We start from the raw sequence: 23,700 nt of genomic DNA on the forward strand, positions 1-23,700 counted from the left end.
TGTTTACTTTTATTCAAAGCAGTGGTTGCCAGAAGTAACACCGGCACATGTGACATTGCTGCTGGCATCCATAGGTTCCCAAAATCAAATGAACATTTGTTTTGTAAAAGTGGCTGAAATTTTAGATCATCACATCCCATGATTTGGTGTTCTTGACTGAAAACCTAGGAGCATTTGATCTAGAATGCCAAGAGTCTGTGAGATGTTTGATAAGAATTGTAAAAATATGTTAAGATGGTACAATTTCAGAAGATTTTGGCCATTTATTAAAATTGTTTTTTAATAAATGGCCAAAAACTGCTGCTGTTGTGAGAAATTGCAGGAAGTACATGGTACCTGAAAAAGTTGCCAACCTCTGATCTAAGTCAACATTTGGATTCACCTAGAGAAGTCATTGTACAATGCTTAAAAATATTGCATTCAAGGCTGTATAATAATGGTATCACAGCAACTCATTTAGTTTTTAATAAGTGACTCAGAATCATATACTGATGATATATGAGAATATATTCAAGAAGATTCTGTTAGCAAACGTATATGACAGATTCATCTATCGTTACTTCAGAAGAACAGGTATAAATACGGAATTCCAAGACAGAAACAATGATTCACACAATATATCATTAATGCTTACAGAATAACATGTTTATGATTTTTAGCTAATATCCTGAGGAAGATAATACCCAAGGACTTTCTCCTCTTACTGCACAACTGCACAAAGACACTGTAATCACCTGCACTGGCTGGCCATGCGGATCAATAGAACACATTTGCCTTATCCTGCATGTTCCCAGGTGTTAAACTGCTGAACTCTTTTTTATCTTGGATTAAAAATTGTTATTTCAGGAACAGGTCCTACAATTGCTTCACCTTTTTTAAAAAAACGAACTTATTCTGTTCGTTTAACCTTTTTGATAGCTTATAAATTGCACTGTTACTTTTGTTCTGCCCTTTGCAAGGCCCTCAGACCATGTAGAATATGAATATAAATATGAATACACACATGTGCATGCACGCATACGCACACATTGCATCTCTGACTGTGGCCTGGTATCTTCTAATGAACCCATATAACTAAACCAGATCTGGCCTGTGTAATACCGTTTGTAATGAGAAATCTAAACAGGGAATGGCAGTGAGGCATGACAGGAATGTGTTTCCATTGGAGAAGTCAGTGTAGAGAAAAAGTATAAGCAAAGCCATGTCCAGAAGGCCTTTTCAGCTGGCCAAGACGGAAGACTAATGTTATTGTACATTAGTTGTCACCGTGCCAGCCCTCCCTCACTGATTTGTTTTCTCTTCTTTCTTTCTTTCTTTCTTTCTTTCTTTCTTTCTTTCTTTCTTTCTTTCTTTCTTTCTTTCTTTCTTTCCTCTTCTCTTCTCTTCTCTTCTCTCTTCCTCTCTCTCTCTCTCCTTCCTTCCCCCCTTCTGCTAACTGTTTGCTCAGGTGGACAGTGACACCATTTGGAATGAGCTGCATTCGTCCGGTGCTGCACGCATGGCTGTTGGCTGTGTCATCGAATTGGCTTCCAAAGTAGCCTCAGGAGAGCTGAAGGTGAGGTCTGGGTTGCATTGTGTGTGGGAAAATTAGGGGAGAAGCTGAAAGCAATGTTGTTCTGGGATTAAGGGGAGGGGAAGGGAGAAATGGGGATGGGGGAATATAGTGGGTCACTAAGGAGAGATGATCAAAATGGCCGTGCTTGATAGTCAGGGGATAGTTTTATTACTTCACCAAAGACAACATATTCTACTACTACATCATCATCAGTATTGTTGTTGATATTATTATTATCACCATCATCATCATCATCGTACCACAGAATCATTTACACAATCATTGTCCAAGTGAAAATGACTCAGAGGATGTAAAGATCTGGCATGCTATTCCACAATTCCCTCTGGAAACTTTTTCTTGTAATCTTACTGAGTTTTTAAGTGCAGCCTCAAAATGCCACCCAAAGCGAAGAAAAGTAAATAATGACTTGTGGACTTTGAAGAAAGAATGATGTTGTTGATTAGAAGGTTAATGATGCAGAGTATGCCTTTGATAGCAATGCTCTCAAAGCTCCATTTTTGAGCTTCCTTTTCACATGATCTGAAAAGAATGAGGTACAAATCCTGAATTATTGCCAGTCTAAACAATTTAGAAAACCTGCCTCCTTGACAGATTTTAACTTATTATTTGATGCTTTAACAAATCTATTTAGACTGTACAGGTGTACAGACTGAATATTCACATAGCCCAAATACTACTTGATAGTAACATAACTGTTTACAAACATTTAGGCCAAGGAGTCTGGATTTCTCAGAGTAACTATTTTCAAGAAACATGGTTTACTTCCATACTTCCATACAACAAGTACATAGTTTAACTGGAAAACCTAAGGTTTTTCACACTGGACTAGGAGATTTTTAAATTAGATGGTTCTTATGTTCAATTTTGGACCATAAGGAGATGTCCCAGGAGAGGTATAACTGCAATCAAAAATAGCATCCTGTGCTTCTTATGAAATGTGTATCAGTGCCATTAGCTGCTGTGAATTTTGTTGCTCCTATGATTAGCATGCCTAGAATATGGGTGACATTCACATATTTTATTGCTATATCACTTTCTATTGCTTCCCATTGTATAATGTGACTTAGGTGCCCCTCAGATGTGTGGACTTCAACTCCCAAGATTCTCAACAGTGGCTCTGGTGACTGGGGCATCCTTAAAGTTGAAGTCCATACTTATGAAGGGTGCCCAAGTTTGGAGAAGATCATGCTAACCATTCCAGGAGGAAAACCCTAGTTGCCAACCATGACATCATTTTACAGTCTAAGGTGAACTCATCTAAAATTATTGTAAACTCAGATTTGTGCTTGTAATTAAATTCTTGCATCAGAGGATCTAGATGGAAATTCTGAATATATATAAAACTCAGAGCCATGGTTGAATAGATGCAGAGTTGGTCCTGAGAAAACTCTGGGCCTGTTGCTGTCATAGATTTGGTCATCAGCCAGCACAACCTGAACTATATTAAGTATCTGCATAAATCTCTGATTTCAAAAAGACAAGCATGACTAAATTTCTCTCAACAGTGACTGCCCTGGCCTTGAGCAAGTCATCATGTTTCACATTCAATCTGCCATTTTTAAAAGGCAGAGCAATGTATTGTCTTATTGTGTTGTTACAAAGAGAAGAAAGTGTAAAAACAATAAAGCACTTTGTGCTGTAAACAAGGTATGGAAAGCATGTAGAACATGGCTTCTGCAATTTTTTTCAACCCTTGTACCAGCAGTGGCTGTGGGAGCTGAGTTTTCTTCCGTATCTGTAATGAAATACCATATTGCCTCTTTTTTAAAAAAGAAACTTCATTAAATTTCAAAATACAAGTAAAACATATAAAGAGAGAAAGGGATTGAAGAAAAAAGAAACGAAAAAAGAATGAACTTAAAAATGAAGACATAAAAAGAAAGAGACATAGAAAAAAGAGTGACTTCCGACCATTTTCAGTACAGATAAAAACATAAAACTACATTAACTTTTACTCTATTTTTAACTAAGGTACACATTATTTCTATATTCTTATACAGTCTTAATCGTCCAATCCCAAAATCAAAACTTCATTTTTTTTAGTTTCAAGCAAAAAGTCCAAAAGTGGTTTCCAAGTAGAAACAAAGTTAGACAGATTGTTTTCTTCAATCAATGTAATCGGTTTTGCCATCTCTGCCAATTCCATTATTGTCACCATCCATTCTTCCACACTCGGAACCATATTCCCTCTTTGTGTGTGTGTATGTGTTTATGCACTTTCTCCCCAGGAGCTAATCAGGGTACAGGCAGTCCTCGACTTATGACCATTCGTTCAGCAACCGTTCAAAGTTATGACGGCTCTGAAAAAAGTGACTTATGACTGTTGCAGTGTCCCCAGTGTCACATGATTGTGATCCAGGTGCTTGGCTATGGTTCGCACTTATGACAGTTGCAGCATCCTGCAATCACATGATTGCCATTTGCAACCTTCCCAGCTGGCTTCCCACAAGCAAAGTCAATAGGGAAGCCAGCAGGAGATTGCAAGTTGCAGTCATGTGATGTCTTACTTAATGACTGCACCATTTAACGATGAATTTTCCAGTCCCTATTGTGGTTGTAATTCAGGACTACCTGTATCTGCAAATGTGGTTCCCTGTGTATGTGAATTCTGGGAACTGAAGTCCACACATCTTAAAGTTGCCAAGTCTGAGATAGGGTGAGGTGGTTTGGAATGGTGGATGTGGCAGCATTCAGTGCGGGGGACTTTTAATAGAATATTTATTTATTTAATTTTTATCCCGCCTTTATTATTTTTATAAATAACTCAAGGCGGCGAACATACCTAATCCTCCTTCCTCCTCCTATTTTCCCCACAACAATAGCCCAGCACCTTAACCACTCGACCAAACTGGTCCATCTATAGGTATGTGTCTGTGTGTATGGGTGTGTGTGTGTGTGTGTGTGTATGGGGGTGTGTATATACATGCCAGGTTCTCCCCTGCACCTCCCCCCCCGGCAAAGTTTGGTCCTATTCTGCTCCATTTGCTGAGAGTTAGCCTGTTACAGATGGAGAGAATTCCCTTACATCATGTCTTTCCCACTTTCTGCTGGGTTGTAAAGAATAAAAATCAGGCTGTAAATATCTAGAGTGCTACTGTGTATTTTCATATTTTAACCATTGCTCAAACCAACTTGCTGTGGATGACTTCACCTGAACATTTGCACATATATTGCGCAATTGCGCTCCAGTGGCTCTCGGAGAACTTCTTCCAGGGTGAGTTTCATTTGTGTTGGAAATCTGCTGTGTACAACTAACAACCTGACTTCTCAAGGTTGCCAGCCTGTCCCCAGAAACCTGGGGTGCAGATCCTTTCCAAACATTGTGCCCAGTGTGGCAGAACACACCAAAGGCCATTAGTTTCATTTAATTTAAATTAAATGAGCATGGAAATGAAATGAATTGAAATGAATGTTTTGTTTTTGTTCTGACATTCCCCATTTCTTGGATCTACTTATTTTGTGGAGAACAGCACTGGTAAGGCCACTCATAGGCAAAATGTAGCCTTGGGAAAAAATTGTACTAAATTAAAAAACAAACACCTGAGCTAAATAGTACCTAGCTACTGTTACCACAATATTTGTTTTTCAAGTTCTTCAGTGGCTGCAGGAAACCATCATTTAACTGGAAACTACACAGAATGCTGAAGGCTTTAAGATGGGTATGTAGGAAAAGACATTCCTGCTCCAGGGGCTATATAGGTCTTACTTTTCCCTCTACCCATCTGGCTACTATGACATCACCTTTTAAAGTGTTTATCCCTACCCCAAATGTTTACTTATTAAGAGATTGCGTCTCCTGAATTTTAATGGGGTAGGTACTTTTCCCAGAATGAAATTAAATCAATAAATGAAAAATAAAGCATAACACTGAAATAAAAAGGCCAGATAATAAAATCAGCATAACAGCATAACATCAACATGAAGTAAGTAGTGCCATGGATGAATTAATCCTATTAATTGGCATGTAAAGGCCAGCCTTTTATTTAGACACTTAAAGTTTTGACTGGAGCCTTATCAATTGCTGAAAAGCTGGCGGATGAATAGACAGACAGACAGATAGACAGATAACAAAGTTGGTAGACATGAACATCCCTGGGGATTCTATTACCAGGACACTAGCACAGAGAAGGATATCCTGATAAGACCACTCATAAAACCTCCGAAAACCTTACCAGTCTGATTCATATAAATAGATATTGGTGTTTAGGCAACCTGATCCCATGCCGTTAAAAAAATAGGGGCCCACAAACAGTATTTAAAGTTTTACCTAGAACCACCAAGGAATCACATGGCACTATGCTTCCTCTGACTAGTCCTATCAAAAATGTAGTCGATGTACTTTGTATAACATGCAGAACACTTGTTTGTTTAACTTAATAACCATGCTTCAAAGAAAGATTTCATCTTTCCATAGTTTCTGTTTAAAACAGATAAAGTTGGGAAGATGAACATGGTATGTCCTTACCTTTCACTGCTGCACCTTTCTTGATGTAACGTAATTTAAAAGTGCAGCTAGATAAGAATTATCAGACATGCTTTATGTGCAGTTGACACAACCAGGATTTTCTGCAAGACCTTTAGTGCTTATCTTGGTAGATTTATGGGGCCTTCTTGTTGTGGTTTTACTCTATGTCTGTGTAATGAAGGCTTTAAAAACAAAGTTGTCAATCAGTCTACTTTGGTATGGATGCTGAAGTAGTTGTAATAAAACAACACGTATGGCATGGATGGGGGAATTGCCCCCACCCATATCGATTTGCACTTTATTTGAAGAAAAACTAAAAAAAATCTATGTGAAACATTTGTGTAGAACTTAATTTTGTAGATGGCAGTGAAAGATTGTTTTCAGTCTTATAGGCTGCATTGTCACATTAGGGGCTGTTCACTTATTCAACATCTATATGCATAACTAAGTACTTGCTAGCATACATATTTCATGCATGTTCTTCCTTCGCATCTGCTTTTCTTTCTTTTTCATCCCTCTCCTCTTACCAAATTTGAGAATGATCACTGGGAGCAAGGTGAGGACTGAGAAACAACTTCTTTGAAGAAAAGGATGCTAATTTATCCCAGCAATTTTTAGCAGCATCACTAAGAGAGAGGAAACCTCAGTCCTTGTCCCTTCTCTCTTTCTCACATTCAATGAATGAAAGATTGAAAGGAACCCAGATAATTTGCTTCCTTATAGATTTCTTGGAATAGAGGTAGCTGAAGTTTGCTATACATACTTAGTATTTGGGTTCTCTAGCATTCAGGAGAGCAATACCTTCATATTGATCAAGTTTTCAACAGACATTTCACCCTCCATCCCAGTGAGGCTTCCTCAATGTAACAGTTCAGAATTTCCATCTTTTTTTTTTTTTAACTTTTAAAATGATCATAAAGAAAATGCATACTAATTTCCTGATTTTGTTTTTAGGAAATATTGGACAGTTTGGAAAAGGGATGCTGAAAAAAACAAAACAAAACATGTCATTCTCTAAAAAAAGAATAAAATTTATTTAATAGTCTTGCAAATATTAGATATATTCTAAGGTGATGTTAATTTGTTGCAGCAAAACCATCCAGGAATCTTGTAATTAAAACAGCTTCCCTAAACCCAGCATCTTCAAGATGGATTGGATTACCAGTTCCATCCTCCAATTATAATTATTGCCTGTGGTATGGTGAGATGGTAGGAACTGTAATAAATATATTCAGAGGGCACTGGATATGAGTCATTCAATTAACTACAAATTTTATCCAAAGAAGTATACCAGTGCTGATAACTACTCCACTGGAAATTGATTGCAATGAGATTTACATTTAGGGTTTAAGATTGTAGCCAGGTATTAGAACATAGATTTTGTTGCAAATTCATTTAGATTTTTAATCATGGAGCTAGGCTATCCTAAGCTGTCCTTCTGTATATAGTTAAAAGCTACTTAGCAATGATTTAACAGTCTATAGTCAACATATGGAGAATTGTTCATCACAGGGCATGGGAAGACTTAACTGTGGTTACAAAAAGTATCTGTGGCACAACTGCAAAGAGGATTGACTAAATTCTGAGCCATGTCTTCTACTAGATGCTCTGTCAAGCTATGCCATAATACATAAAATGACTTGGAAAAGAGTTTATTTTTAAAAAACCGGTTCCTGAGTGTACCCTTGCCAATTTATGTAAATGTCAATATAGCAACCAAACTGACCCTAAAATATGCAAATATGATTGAAACACTGAATCTGTAGCTATAATAAAACATCTTTTCTTTCCATCTGGAATCTCTTGTGAACTGTTTAGTCTTTTTATTGTTCCTGGCTAATGGACAAAATACCAGCTGTGAAATTGTAAAACAATATAGCCTACTTGAATCTCACTTTAAAAAGAGCTAGCAATTACTTATTTTTGTAACAAAAATGTCATCTCCATTTGAACATCAACATGGGCAAAATGATTAATCAAAACTGAGCCCTTTCTCTTGTTTGGCAAAAGAAGTGAGCAGATATTTGGCATAAAAATGACATTTAACCAGGACCCTAGATGATAGTGCAGCATGGCTGTGAAAAGTGGTAAAATATTTAATGGGGTTGTTTTATCTTCATTCTAACTTGAGGCTTTCTAGTACAGCACGTGTTTATCTCATGTGATTTGCGATGATGCTGTAAATAATTTCATTCTGTATGCCTTGAAGTTTTACCTATGATGTTTGTATTTGCATGGGAATCTGTCAGTTCAGTCATTATGTACTAAGGACAGATGTACTTGATCGTGCTGTATACCTTGCACAAAGCGGTGCAAAAGATTTTGAGTTTTTCAAACTTATTGTTTCGCACTGGGTCATCTTCACACTTCTGTTTAAAATTTAAAGTGCGGAAAGGTTTGGAAGAACTCAAAAATCTGTTTCACTGTTTCATGACATTTTGGTTGGCTCTAACAATGGTATTTCTCGACTGTATATTTTAGACAAGGCAGTAAAGCCAATTGGTTAAAATAAAATCCCCAAAGTCAAGTCAGTATTTTTGATTTTTCCGAAGTCACATTTCCTGATGTGGGATTGATGAGATATATTGATGTGGGATTCAGAGAAAGGAAATTTGGGAATGGAAACACAGATGAGAATTGTTCACCCAGGCCACTATGCAACTTCCAGGTTTTTGCCAGATTTATCTGCAGGAATGATTTAATTGATGAAAATCAAAGATCTCCTTTGTCTTCTTTTTGATGAGTTGACAATCAGTATTATGAACAGAGTTTAGGCAGAAGATGAAATGGTTGTTGTAAAAACAATCTTGTTTGGGGGGTACAAATAGGTACATTCTTTAGGATACAGAAGAATGTCTTATTTTGGTTTTATTGATGTACAGACTAAAATAAAAAAGCAACCATCCCACAAAATTTACATTTAACCCAATTACTATGCATGGACATTCACACAAATATATCTATAAGTATCCTATTAAGTGTTGAACAGCAACCGTTTTGAACAGAATTTGGTGGCCATTCTGTAGATCTCAGATGACCTGTCAGCTAAGAGAAGAATATTTTGCTTCTCTGGGTTATTATAACTATGGGTTAGTAAGGGCATTATTATGTCAACATATCCCACTATATAAAATGCACTCGTGCATGGGAAAGGTGGAGGGAATATATATTGGTCCCTCTTCTTCCTCTTTGAAAATAGATAAGGATTTCAGTGCCTTAGCATTAGGGGCTTGTAAGATCATTCTGAACTAATGTCTAAAATTTAACAAAGTTGATATGAGGTGAACATCCTAAATGTCATTAAATCTGCCAGGTTTGCAGCACCAGGTAGCTCCCAGAAAGACAAACCATACTGGGGAGTGGAGTATATGTTTTGCCTGAGGTTCCAGCTTCCATGTTCAGCATCTGGGGAGGAAGATAAAATCACTACAGTAGCAGTTTGAGGATACATGTACCTCAAAAGTCCTGACAAGCTAGATGTCAATGTGCAGGGATGATTGTTCTTGTGGCTCCCATAAGGAATCACTTAAGAATTTGAACTACTATCTGAGCTAAAAGTGTTATAATTCAGCACCAGGCATGGTAGGTTACCACCTTTCTAAATTGGACTAAAGTAGGCACCACTGAAGTTATAAGGACAAGTTTCTCGTGCATAATTTAAGCTCCATTGGTATCAGTGGCAAGTAAGTTCAAGTAACTTTGCCTGAACTCTCCTCTTAAATTGTTCTTTTTGTAAGAAATGCCTTTGTGGAAGACAGCTTCATACTCACTGCTGGAGTTTTCCTGGAGAACAGCAGTTCTCACAAATATCCTATGCTGGAAACAGCCCCACATTTGTCTGCAAAGTTTGCCTGTTCTTCGTTTGCATCTTGACTTGCGTTCTCAACTCTATACTGCTTAAAGCCCTCTGATGAAAGTTGACAATGTACCAGCACAGCTAATATGTTATAAATATGATTTAAATTAAAATATGAGTGATAGAAAGGTATTTTGTCTGTAAATTCCAAAATGCTGTTTAAAAAAAATTGACTCACTGATGGCAAAACAAGGGTGAGGCAGGGAACAAAGTTAATCCCAGGATGATAAATTCTGACATTATCATGAACATCCATTTGTGCTGAACCAAAACAAGCATAATCTCCTTCAAACCCCTCTTCAAGATGGCATGTATGCAGTTGCCTTTTTGGTAGACAGGGATAGTTTAACTGAATTAAAATAGTTTGAAATGAATATCCTTGGAAACTAAAACTGTAGGCTTTCCTGGGATGGTTCCTTTTGATATGTCAGGACTGATCAGGCTCAACACAATTTTTTTTTACTGTATCCAGTCATTGTTATTCTGCTGTTTGCTATTTCAAGGAAACATGAATGAAACATAAATTTGCTTTTTTCTTATACATTTATCCATTTGAGTCAGTGAAGGTTTCAGAATAAAAGTCAAATAGCCAGAGCAGTTCATCCAAAATATCTATTGGTCTTAAAAACACCCAAAATGAGGAGGTGGGAGGGTTTTCCCCAAATATAATAGATTTTGCTATGAACAATTATTCCCATAATTCTAGAATAAAGATCTGTATTTATATACAAATGTTAGCTGTACTGAAGTAGCTACAGTTAAAAGGTCCAGGCAAACGTGTTGTTGTTTATTCGTTTAGTCGCTTCCGACTCTTCGTGACTTCATGGACCAGCCCACTCCAGAGCTTCCTGTCGGACGTCAAACTAATCCTGGCAAACTAGTCCAGGCAAACTAGTCCTCTATTTATAATCCTCACATTTTTCTTTTAAGACCATGGAATAAAACATGAAGTAATAGAGCTTTTGATTGGCAGCTTTAGGACAGGATAAGCAATCTGCAGGCCCAGAGTTGCATGTAGCCTCTCAGTCCCTTCTGTATGGCCCAGGGATCTTTTGCTAAAAACTGGTGGTATAATTGCTCACCACTTTTGAAGCAGGAACCATATGAAAATGCTAGTGTAAGCTTTATAGTAGGCTTAACATCATTTTGAAATAAAGACCTCCTCCAAATTCCTCCCACAAATCAAAGAAAAATCAGACCCAGCCTTTTTGGCCCCTTGCAGCTAAGAAAAAGTGAAATGCAGCTTCTGCAATCAAAAAAGTTACCTGCCCATGTTCTAGAAGTTTCCCATCTAGAAGAGGCAAAGGCAAAAGTGCAGCAACTTCTCTCTCTCTCCCTCCTTCCCTCCCTTTCTTTTTCTATCCCGCCTCTATTATTTTTATAAATAACTCAAGGCAGCCAACATAGCTAATACGCCTTCCTCCTCCTCTTTTCCCTACAACAACAACCCTGTGAGGTGGGATGGACTGAGAGAGAGTGACTGGCCCAAGGTCACCCAGCCAGCTTTTATGCCTAAGGGGGGACTAGAACTCACAGTCTCCTGGTTTCTAGCTTGGTGCCTTAACCAGTTTATTTCACTAGCAAATCTTATGTATTAGATATATTCTGTTATCCACCCTAAGCTTGACTTGCCATGACATTACCCTATTGCTTCTTCCACAGTGATCCTGACAAATCTTAAATATTTCGATTAGTTGGCTAAAGTGATTATAAGTCTCCAGAGTTGTGTAGCATGTCTCATGGCTTCTTTGTTAATTATCTGGACATTCTTGAACTTCATACAAAGGAAGAAAAACAAGATGATATTTAAGATTCATATTCTTTGGAAAATAAACAATGTGTCATGCATTCAGCACATAGCTAAGTGATACTTTATAAATGAGCTCTTATTGTTTCTTCCAACAGGCCAGTGATAAGAGATAAAATAATGACCCTTTCCCATAGAGTGAAGACTTTGATAACACATTGATATACCATTTTTCCTTTCAGCATAACTAGGGATTTTTGAAGCATTTCTTTTCAATCTTGAGGTTTAAAGCACACAAAATCAGGCTTCTAATATAATAACAAAGGCATGAATCTTTCCTCTAATGTACATTACTGTCAGTTGGTTTAAAGTATATTGGTGTCTATATCATAGTATAAACAAGTGTCTGTGTAAAAATGCTTTGAATTTATGTGTGCTGGATTTTCAACATATTCCTTGGTGTTAGACGTCTATCTCTTGGGTATATTTTTGTTTTTTTGTCTGACCTTCACCCGCTGTTCTGAGATCACTGTCTGGTATTTACTATTGCCCAAATTCTCATTACTTTTGGTTAAAATGGGACAATTTTGCATTAGACTTGGTAGTCATGGAAAATATTAGACATTTTTGAGAAATGAATAATTGCTGATTAACACAGATTGGCATACATGTTTAAAATTGATGAGTCATTATTGAAGGTAGAAATACCAGGCTCCAAAAATAATTAGGTACTGAGGTTGTATTGCATTACTCTGATCTCACAATTGTCAAATATTTTGAAAGATTAGCCAACAAACAAAACACAGTGAGTGACCTTCAATAACTCATTGATTATGGAAAACTGTATTTTGGATCATGGCAAGTGACACAGTTTCTCAGTGCAACAAATGAATGTGCCTTGAAACAGCCATGGAGCTGGATAGGAGTGAAACCACAAGTGATATGTTCCTATGAGATTCTCAAAAGTGACTAAACTGTAGGTGAACCAATACATTTTTAAGAAACAGTTTTGTGTTAAGAAAGGAGTCTGGGGTCTATATGGATTTGATAGACCTGATTCAGGGTTCCTTTTTAATTAAGGCACATGCATAGCTGTGTTTATCATGTTGAATGGAACCTGGATTTGATAGAATTTTTATAAGAAGTATACATCAAATTAGCAATTTGCTTTGACTTTATAAATGTCCTTATTTGTTGCTCATTTTTGTTTTTAATGGGATTACAATGTTCATTTTATAAACTGCCCAAAGAATTATTGTTAAAGGGTGGATGGAAAATGTAATAAATAAATAATAAGAGACACCAGGCATCTTTTATAAATGTTGTCTCTATCATGAATTTTAGAAGTCTTCCCTGTCTCTCCTCTTTTTGCATCCAATATCTTCTCTTCTATGTAATTTGATTTCCTGAAATAATATAGCTTAGATTGAAATATCCTAATGATTGTATGCTTAATTCAGAGTAAATACAATGGCACTCTGAATGTATTCACATTTTTATTGTGGATGAATAGGGTAGTCATATGTCCTATTCTAGGGATGAATGTCTTCTCATGGAAGACTTTACAAAAAAGAGAGACCATATTTTAAGGTAGGGTTTATTCAGATGTGTCCAAACCGATGGGAGACTAGCAGTTGATAAGCAAATATTTCATTTTTCCAGCTGCTAAACAATAATAATTATACAAAATCTTGGCTGCTACTCCCACTAATCTCAGGGATCTAATGAACAATGAATAAAGACAATTCCACAATAGAATGTAGGAGTTGTAAGGATCTTGGAGATCATCTAGTTCATTGTTCTTCCAAGTGCAGGAATCCACTACTACAGCATTCCTGACTATCCAGCCTGTTTGAGTGCTTCCAGCAAATGAGATTCCACCCCCCACCCCAAGTCAGTCTGTTCCCTTGCTGAGCAGCTCTTATAATTAGAATTTTTTTTCTTGATGTCCAACTGATACCTACTTCCTTGTAATTTAAATTCATTGTTTCTTGTGATGTCTTCTGGAATAATTCTACCCCATCATCTTCATGGCAGCCCTTCAGATATCCAAATACAACTGTCATGTCTCCACATACCTCCCATTATAATCACATGGTAATGCCCACCATCTTGACTTTCTTGACCCTCCCTCCTGCAGACACTTCTGTTCCAGGCTATGCATACCCAATATTTCCAACTGTTCCAATCTTCATAAGTTTTTCTTCCAAAGATGTAGCCCTGGACTGGATGCTCTATTCTAGATAAGGTCTGGCCAGTGCAGAACGGGGAGGAATTATGACTTCTCCTTTGGTGAAGGGAAAGCAGCAATCTCTTTGCCAGTAAGTCTCATCATCAGAGAGTATTTTAAAACTCAGCGCCTGAAGAACTACGACACTGTGAGAAGAGGGTTTTGGGGAGGGAAGAAAATAAAGGAAGAGGAAGGACAAGGAAGAACAACTGAAACTGGGGAAACAGTGAACATAAGCTGATGGCAGAAATAAGGCAAAAGAACCTGCTGTTGGACTTCACTCATCAGGCCTGTATGTCCAACCCTGACTCTCCCAACCATTCATACAGGTCTGCCTTTGAAACAGCTCTCTTCCCTGGCAGAAAACAGAGCTGTTCCTCAGACAGGAAAGCCAGGCAGGAAGTAAAGGACCTGCTTACTGCAAAGAAGAAGGACTGCCTAAACTTCCTCAGCTGAGACCCGTATTCCAGACTTGCCTATGAGGGTAGGAAAGAGCCAAAGGACATAAACTACTCCTGCCAAAATGGCTGATCTCTGCAGTTGTACTTTATAATGTGATTTCATGGTTTGAAAGGCTGAAGTTTCAAAGGATACTGTATTTGTTTTAAACCTCCTTCCCTGAGAGCTTACAGGGGCAGGTGTGAATAAATTAATCTGTCCCTCTCACTTTTTGGTGTGTCCATTTGCCTCCTGACACTTGCAACTGCTTGTCCGCTCCTCACCTCACTGCCGCATTTTTAAAAAAATTTAAATGAAAACTTTATTCAATTTCAACATATATAGTTAAAATACAGTGTAAAAAATATAGGTCTCTCCTGGGGAGAATATCTGTGATTAAGATGAATGTCTTGCCTAGGATGTTGTTTCTTTTTCAGACTATACTCACTGCTGCATTCTTGATCCTGACATTAGAGGTTTCTTGATGAAGCCTAGGATCACATTTGCTTTTTCTGAAGTGGCTTGCAGTTCATTTTCAGCTTCTGATCTGGCAAATCTATTTTTGCATTTACTGGTGCTCAGTATGCCTCCCCATCCTATAGGCATGGCTTTGATTTATCCTCTCACAATGTAGGACTTTGTCCCCTTGAAATTCATCTTGCTAGTATCTGCCCAACGTTCCAGATTGACAAGATCTTCCTGAACCTTGACAGTGTCACCTGTCATTCTCCTATTTTTGTGCATATTTGATAATAATATTTTCTAAACTCTCATCCAAATAATTTATAAGCATGTCACACTGTACAATGCCTAAAGTGGAGCCATACAGTATGCTACTCAACCTCCCTCCCCTGAAGTAGAGCCACAGATGTACACTCCTTAGGATACAATTGTTTAATAAATTCTGTATGCCTCTAATGGGAGCATAGTCCAACCAAAATTTTGTCATCTTGTCTGATAGAATCTCATGGGAGACTTTACTGAATGTTTTGCTGAAGTCAAGACACACTATGTATTTTACATTCCCCTTTGCAATTGGTAGACTGTCAGTCTATAAAAAGGAGATAAGGTTAGTTTGGAATAATTTATTCGAAATAAACCCATGCTGAGTCCTGCAAAGAATGTATTCTTTTTTAAATGTTCCCAAACTGTGAAGTCTGTCTCTTATTTTTTTCAAGGTGTCCTTTACCTGAAGGTCCGTCTAGTTGATTAGGGCTTAATGATAAAGTATTCTAAGAGCGTATCTGCACTAATTCATATATACAGAGTTAAAACATCAAAACATACATGCAGGCATAATCATGTGCATGTGTTTTTTTAAAAAAACAAATTTTCTATTGTCCTGTTGCTTTCCAATGCTTTTAGAGCCATGAATGTTGTAATAACACAATGGTTGCAACATTTGGCTTGCAAATTGAAGGTTGCTGGTTCAAAACCCAACAGAAAGTTTTTAAAAATATTATTTTTCTTTCCCAGAGACTCTTACTTTTCCCTGTGCTTTCCCCCCCAATAACTCAAGTTAGAAGGATTTTGTTCTCAGCTCCCAATAGCCCAAATAACCTATGGACTAATTAAGTACTGAAACTCTTCTGCTTGAGTGAGTGGAAAAGTGATGAAATGGTATGCTGCCAGATTTCAAACCCTCAACCTGCTGTTTAAAAAGCAAGTATTACAACCATTGTGCTATTACAGAATTCATGGTAAAAGTAGCTCTGAAAGATACCAGAAACTGTGACAAAAACAGCAACTCAGTTGAAGGGCCATTCATTCCTCTGTGAAATAGACAATTAATAGTTGGGCTAAGCCTGCAACAAACTGAACTATGCTATTCTAAATGGACAGGAGTACTCACAGAAATATAACAGGTAAAACTGTGCTTGGGAAGTGGGAATAGAAAAGCAAACTAGTAGGTTGCTTTGAATGTGAGTGAAGGATTAATAGAGGGTGATGTGCTTCTGCCCTCTAGAAATGGTAGTTAGATTGTTCTTGTGATGGGATAACCAGTGGATACACCCTAATAAATGGCAGCAGGAACCATTAAGTTGCCCTTCAGTATTAGCCCTACTTTCACAGAGTGAATATAGAAACTACAAACCTACTTCCATGTATTTTTAAATCACAGTATATTAGAGTTGTGAATGCTTTGAAAATATTTAGGGAGCAGTGCTTCGGAACTTACACAAGTGGAAGCATAGCACCATCTTGATATTCATTAAAGCAGACTTTTTTTTTCAGGCTTTCATAAAGCCTGGAAAAAGGTGGTGTTGCTTTAAGAGTTTCCTTTTGCAGGTTCTCATGGAAGCCTGCAAAAAGATGTGGCTGCTTTAAAGTATAGCAGAGAGCTATGCTTTTGTGAGGTCTGGATCACTTTTTCTGAATAATTTTGTAAGTGTACACAGCCCTAATACTTCTCCACATATAGAGATCCATACATATAAAGATCACATGAAACTTTATGTAAATCTATGTCCACATTTTTCCTTTCTCTTTCTTTCTGATGCAATCCCTCTATTTTTTATTGACGTGTCCCTGGCCGCCCCATTAATAAGTGAGAGAAAGAAAATCTAGACAGCTCAGTTTAATTTTCTCTCTGGCTGTCTTCAAGCATTCACCTCAATCTGTGAGCACCTGAAACTGGATAAAGAATGATCTTTTCTCTATCACCTTACTCCTTACTCTGCCCATGAATTTTTTCACACCTCCTGGATCAATGCTTGGACGATGAGAACAGGCTATTTTAAAAGCCTGAAGGGGGAAATAATATTTGTATAATCCTAATGGTGGACATTATCACCATTAGGATTATACAAATACCAAAGAATACCACTGAAGCTGAGTGCCAGCCTGGATTTTTAACTTTGATGGAAATTCAGTTGGATGGCATGCACACAATTGTATTTATATTTCTTTTCTTTCTTTTTTCTTTTGTAATAAGTTTTACTGAAGCTTTTAACAGACATTGTAAAAACAAATACAGTCTAAACTAAAAGATAAAAGAAAAGTAGTAAAGAAGTTTAAAAAGTGTGAGAGAAAGAAAAAAGAAAAAAGAGGGGAAAAGAGAAAAAAATACAGATAATAATAAAGAAGTGGCTTCCAACCTTCATCACACCGAGCATAAGCTAACATTTTAACTCTTCACCCTCTTTAAAATTACAGACAAAAAACTCTTCTTCCTGTAACCTAACTCATATCTATACACAATCCAGAAATCATCATCTTTTCAGTCCTGGTTGAGCAAAAAGTCTATTAGAAGCTATCAGAAATGTCAAACAAATACTTTATCCCTGATCGAATAGTCCAACTTTATATGCCTTCCTTTTGTGCTTCACAATCTTGGCCTTTAATTCCTTCCAGTGGTATTGCAAGATTTGGTCTTTCATCAATCTTCAGCATTCCAAAAAATAATTCAGATCAATAGTATTTATATTTCTGTCTCATTTAACACAAAATATTATTCCCTCATTAATATATACATATAAAATCAGTGAATGGCTAACAGTACATTTCTTATCAGCACAGAGTGTTTACATCTTTATTGCTTATCCTGAATTTCTGGGCATCATTTAGGATTGATTGAACTGTCCTTTGCTTCATGGTTTGCTGGGAGAGCTGTAAGTGGTGCATTGCAGAAATCAGTTGTTTAAGGTATTTGTGGATAATCAGAACTTTTTCATGATGCTCTGTATGAAAACCTACAAAATGTCCACAATGTGTGTTATAAACTGTCTTTAAAAAGTCCAATAAAGTTGCAAGCTTTGGCAAGCTTCTAAGCTAGATTTATAGTATAGTGAAATAAGGAATTTCCATCATTCTTCTTTTTTTCTAATCTCCCCAATGACCTTTTTGTATGTGAGAGTTTATTTTCATGCAAAAAGGAAAATTCTATATTTTCCATGCAGCTGAATGTAAACAAAGGAACTTAAGATAGTTTTGAATTTGTTTAAAGATTTAATGTTCACATGTATTAAAAGAAACTCATTGATTTCTTGTCCGTTATTGTTATACTGTATGCACATATTGGATCTAAATACGATATAGTTCTTGATATGATAAACCATGTAATTTTCTGGGATTTGAGCATGGACACAACTGACAATTAGCATAGTTCCAGAATTTCCATACTTATAGTATGAGTGCATTGAAAACAACTGATTTATTCTATTTTGTTCAGAGCAGTGAGGAATTCTGGGAGTTGAAGTCCACATATCTTAAAGTTGCCAAGTTTGAGAAACAGTGGATTTGGAATTCCAGTGGGAATGGCGGACTGAACGGTTGTGCCCACTGGCTTGGCGGGCAGAACTGACAGCGCAGTGACTTTTTTGGGGCTCAGGCAGGTCTTCCTGAAGCCCCAAAACATTCTCCAGATTAAGGAGAATTTCTGGAATCATCCCATCTGTCCTCCAAATGGCTGATTGTAGCCAGAAGATTGCAAATTGAGCTTTGCATTCTCCTGGTAAAATCAGCTGGGAGGCGTGGGATTTCATCATTTCCAAGCTGGGCTGTAGCCTTAAAGAGACACTAAGTCTAGCCACCCCATTTCTTAATCATCAATTTGTATTTTTTTAAGTACTGTATATGTACCCCAAGAGAGGTTTTCTACAGCAAGAAGCTAGCTCTCTTGGTGCCTAACATTATTGTTGGGTTTACTTCTTAATATAAAAAAAAATTCTTTTCAGTTTTGGATTTCATTTTCCCTCCAAAGGAAACAAAGATTGAGACTAAATAATTTTCTTCCTGTTACTATTTTGTGTTAAATTTGATGATATTAGCATTTTCATACATGTTGAATTGGCTGATCCAAACCTTCAGTTTTCTGTTCACTTTCTCTTGAGAATGTTCCATTCACTCTCACTTCTTGTAAAAAAGCTGTTGACTTTCGATTTTCACTGGTTAAGCTCCTAAGGGGTGCCATAACCTGTGTGAGACATGGAGGATTTCAAACAGATCTTTTCTGATTTTCACCAGAATTTTAAGCAGATTTCTTCTGATTTTTATTGTGCTTTTATGCAAGACATCCAGGACACTGTGGAAAGTATGAGATTTAAAATGTGCATTCAGGTTGGGGATGTGGTGGATGAAATTGAAGAATTTAAGAGTGATAAAAACTTTTTTTTTAAGACTGAGATTGGAACTATTATCGAGATGCTGGATGAAGATTGGATAAAGGACTTGGAGAAAACCAAGGGAGAGAGTGATATGCAAGCCATATATAAAATTGATCCCCTGGTGGAATCCCATGAAAAGAACCTGGAACCCTTGAGGGGGGCAGTTGGGTTGGCTGACTTTTTAAAAAAGAAAGCTTTGTGCATACCATGGGGATATGTAACTGCTTTGGTTTATTATGAAGTGGGATAAGGGTTGAAACATTTTTATTTGATTTGTTTTAAGGATTTGACTGATGATATTTGCCTTAAAAGATTTGAATTTACTGTCTTGAATTGGTTTTTTATGGACTTATCAAGACTATAATTACTAAAACTGTTGTATTAGGGTTAAATATTGCTTATCTGGTTATTATTATTAAAAATGTTATATTAAGTATAATAGTAGATAAGCTTTTTAATTTGATTCTTATTATAGTAGACAGAAATGTATAGAATAGTGGTAGGAATGGATTAATTAAATATGTTTTATTTTTTGGAGGGGAGAAAGATGTTTAGGAGGTTTATATGAATTTTTCTTTTCTTTATTTTAATATAAGGGGGAGGAGTAACTACTTAATGATTTTTATTAAGTGTTAAAGTGGAATGATTTATAGAAATAATGTGGTGTTTTGGGTTTCATATAGAGTAAGAGATAGTTGAAATTTTTGTACATCCTTGCTCTTTAAAGTCAGAAGCCTCAACTTTTTGTAAAATTAAAAAAAAATCTGTTTTGTGTTTTTGCACTTTCTTAATTTTTTCTCTCCCTTCTTTGTAGTTTTTTTGTTTTTTGTTTGTTTTTTATTTTTCTCTTTAGATCTAATAAAATTTATTCCAAAAAATAAAATAAAAAAAACAACAACAAAAGGAAGAGAGAAACACTGGAATTGAGCATAACAACATGCAGGTAGATAGACACTCCCACAGGATCATTACAATTAAGTCATGTTTCCTCAAAAACAAGTCCCAGGAAGTATATAGGATTGCAGTCTGAGACTCTGTTGTGATCCCTTTCCCTGGGTTGCCTAGCTAAGTATTGTATTTTATGTAACTTGCTGGGTTTTTGTGTTGTATGAGGTTTGGGGTTTTTGTTTACTTCTCTTACTTAGTCAGTGCCTAATTTTGGAACTCTGGCAAACACCCATGCACGTGCATACAGGCACACATATATTATTCCCATAGAGAATGATTTCACTTCTCCTCTTGTGCTGATATCTGATTTTTCCAGAAGGAAAGAAATATCCCTTTACAAACAAATAAATATTCTTGTATTCTGGCACTACCAAACATGAATACCAGAAAATCAGAGGAGAGACATAGAATTAATGGAAACAGAAAAATAAAGTGCTGTAATTTGCAAAGAAGTAAAAATCATGGAATTGCTATGGGAATATTTTAGTTCTGACATTGTAGGAGATCAACAGAAATGAAAAAATCCACTGTGTTTTGCAATACTGACTTCTAGGAGCTCAAGGGAAAGATCCCATGTTCACTTCAGATTCCAAACACCTCTACTCTCAGCAATGTTGCAGAAAGTACTAGATATACAATGAACATGCCCCTGGTTTTACCTGCTATTAGAAAAAGTGCAGAACTCTGCTTGCACGTTGGCATTGGGGATCGCAGATAGTAAAGAATAAGTCTATCAAAAGGTATAAGCCATGATAACTAGAGAGAAGTCTTGTATTCAATGATGGTCTAGCAAAACAAACAGCAGGCTATTACATTCTTGCCCTGTGCATCAGACTTTATGATTTTCATGCCCTATGCATGAAACTTGTGTCATGTTCACTGTTTCAATGTGCACTGTATATTGTAACGTATCACATGCCATGGTGCTGACGCGCTTTTCTGTTGGGAGGGAGCTGCTGTGAATCCTTGTGCCAAGCTCTGTATCTGTGTTTGTTTCAATGGAATGTGTTTGGGTTATGTGCTCAGCTCAAGGACTTTTCCCGTGGACCATCAGAAGCCATTAGGAGCACCTGGGATTGTGAGCCTGGGAAGATTCTACAGGGGGGAGGGATCTCGTTTGTACCGAGGGTTTTTTAGTTTGCATTTGGCGTGCTTTTTCCATTCTCAGCTTTCTTTGTGATCCTGCATACTATTCTTTAATAAATCAGATACCTTTATGAACCTGTTCATGAGTCTGATGGTGTTTTAGGATAGGCAATCATTACATAAAGCTGAGAATCACCAAAGTTGTACCGTTAGCTCCTAGCCAGATTAGTTTCTTGTGAGGGAAAAAAGTTAACGATGGCCAAATCCAAACCCACGACTGGGAGACTTGAGGAGCCGACTGGCTTGATGCCCGAGTCAATGGTCAGGAGCGGAGAACGGAGCCTCACACCAGAACCTTCAGGGTTATGGGCAGATTCGAGTTCCAGCCTTGAGGGAGAGGAGTTCGAAGATGGGAGAGCACCAGAGCAACCGGCACCCAGCGAATCGCCCGTGGAGTTGATCACCTGGAATGAAATGGAAGAACCCCGGCCAGGGACGTCCCGGGTGTCCTGGAAGTATCGGGTCCCGCTATCCCCAAACGTCACGGTATTAGAAGGGAGACAGCCTAACGTGCGAGGGAGGGAATCTCAAACCCCTGAAAGGCTAAGAGTAGTAGAGGCTAAATTGGAATCAATGGAGTACATGCTTAAAGCCTTGTCTCTGTCATGGGGGGGGGGGCAGCCAAGGCACGAAGGAGATTCCAGCTCCATGCAATCATCCTCCATCCCCTTGCCCAGACCACTGGTGGAGCGGGGCCGGAGACGACACCAGGATGAATCTCCACCCCGCAGAGCTCATCCATCAGTGTCCCCACCCGGAGACAGGAGAACTACTGTAACCTGGGGCCCAACCACTCAAGCAGGTGCTAATTCGGCTCCAACAGGAGCGGGGCTGAAAGACTTTTCTGTCAAGTTTGATGGGGATCCAACTAAGTTGTCTTTCTTTCTCACTAATGCTAAAAGTTATATGAAGCAGTTTGGACCACGTTTCCCTTCTGAAGAGGCTAAAATAACTGCCATTGCCACCAAGCTGAAGGGACGAGCGGCTGACTGCTATGTTCAATTAAGTGAGGCTAGTTCCCTGGAGCTTGAGGATTTCGAGGAATTCATGTGGGCGTTAAAGCTGCATTTTGAGGATCCTCTAGCCAAGGCAAGGGCTAAAAAGGCACTGAAGGATCTTACCCAGGGCCAATTGTCTGTAGCTGATTATGCCCTGGAGTTTAAGGCTTTAGCTGGGAAAGTCCCTGACTGGTCTCAGTCAACCTTAATAGAACGATTTAAAGAGGGACTCAACAGGGATGTCCTGCGGTGGGCGTTGTGTAGAGACGACCCAGAGACATTGTATGAATGGATCTGCCTGGCTGGCAAGGCTGAGCATGCCCAGCATACCTACATGCAAACCAAATGACCTGAAAAGCAATCAGCTACCATGAGGGGACCCTGAAGTGCTGCAACTGCTACTCGGCCAGGCTATAGAGCCTGGGAAGATGAGAGAGATTGGAGTTATGCAAAGGGTCAGTGTCTCCGATGCGGAAAGGAGGGCCACCGAGCAGCTGATTGTCCAAAAGCCAAAGCTGGAGATCGAGCTGGGAAGCTGCCAGCCAAATCGCCACCCTCATCCTGGCGGATGACGGCAGCCAAGGGGGCGGCCGATGCTGAAGAAGTACCCTACTTCTCGGGAGAGGCTGAAGACAACTCTAAGGAGCCGGCGGGAAACGCCAGCCACCTGCCCTGAAAAGCGCCTGCGGGCAGGTGGAGGAGGATGGGTGCGAAGATGCTATGGTGAGTGCTGACTGTCCCACTCTAGCAGTGAAAGTGAAATTGGGCTCCCACACAAAGACTACCGAGGTCTGGGCTTTAGTTGACTCTGGGTGTTCCAGGTGTCTGATTCACCCTGATTTGGTTGCTGCTTTGGACCTGCCCAGCTTTCCCCTCCAGTAGCCTTTGATCTTCACACAGTTGGATGGTTCAACAGAGGGGGGCGGGCAGGGGGCAGCGACCCATTTCACTGGAACTGTCGCAATGCAAATGGGCAGCCACCATGAGTCTTTAAAATTTATAGTAGCACCCATTGGCATCCCCTTAGTAATTCTGGGAATTCCCTGGTTGACTTATCAAAGCCCCCATATAAATTGGGAACACAGAACTCTCACTTTTAAGGATGGGTTTTACCAAGCCCCTACCATTGAGACAGCTTCAAGTGCGGGGGTTGGAAGGGCTGCAATGGCCACGCCGCATCCTAGTGTGGCA

General features: G+C 38.3%; 1 protein-coding gene across 1 annotated transcript in view; it reads left to right on the forward strand.

The window, feature by feature from the left end:
* HDAC9 (histone deacetylase 9) overlaps positions 1-23,700 on the forward strand; it is a 284,421-nt gene that overhangs the window by 164,164 nt on the left and 96,557 nt on the right. The window contains exon 17 of the mRNA XM_063303735.1: positions 1,448-1,555. Coding sequence (XP_063159805.1) covers positions 1,448-1,555 — 108 coding nt within the window. The remainder of the gene's footprint in view (positions 1-1,447; positions 1,556-23,700) is intronic.

This window comes from Candoia aspera, chromosome 4, assembly GCF_035149785.1.
Source record: "Candoia aspera isolate rCanAsp1 chromosome 4, rCanAsp1.hap2, whole genome shotgun sequence".
NCBI classification, from domain to species: Eukaryota; Metazoa; Chordata; class Lepidosauria; order Squamata; family Boidae; genus Candoia; species Candoia aspera.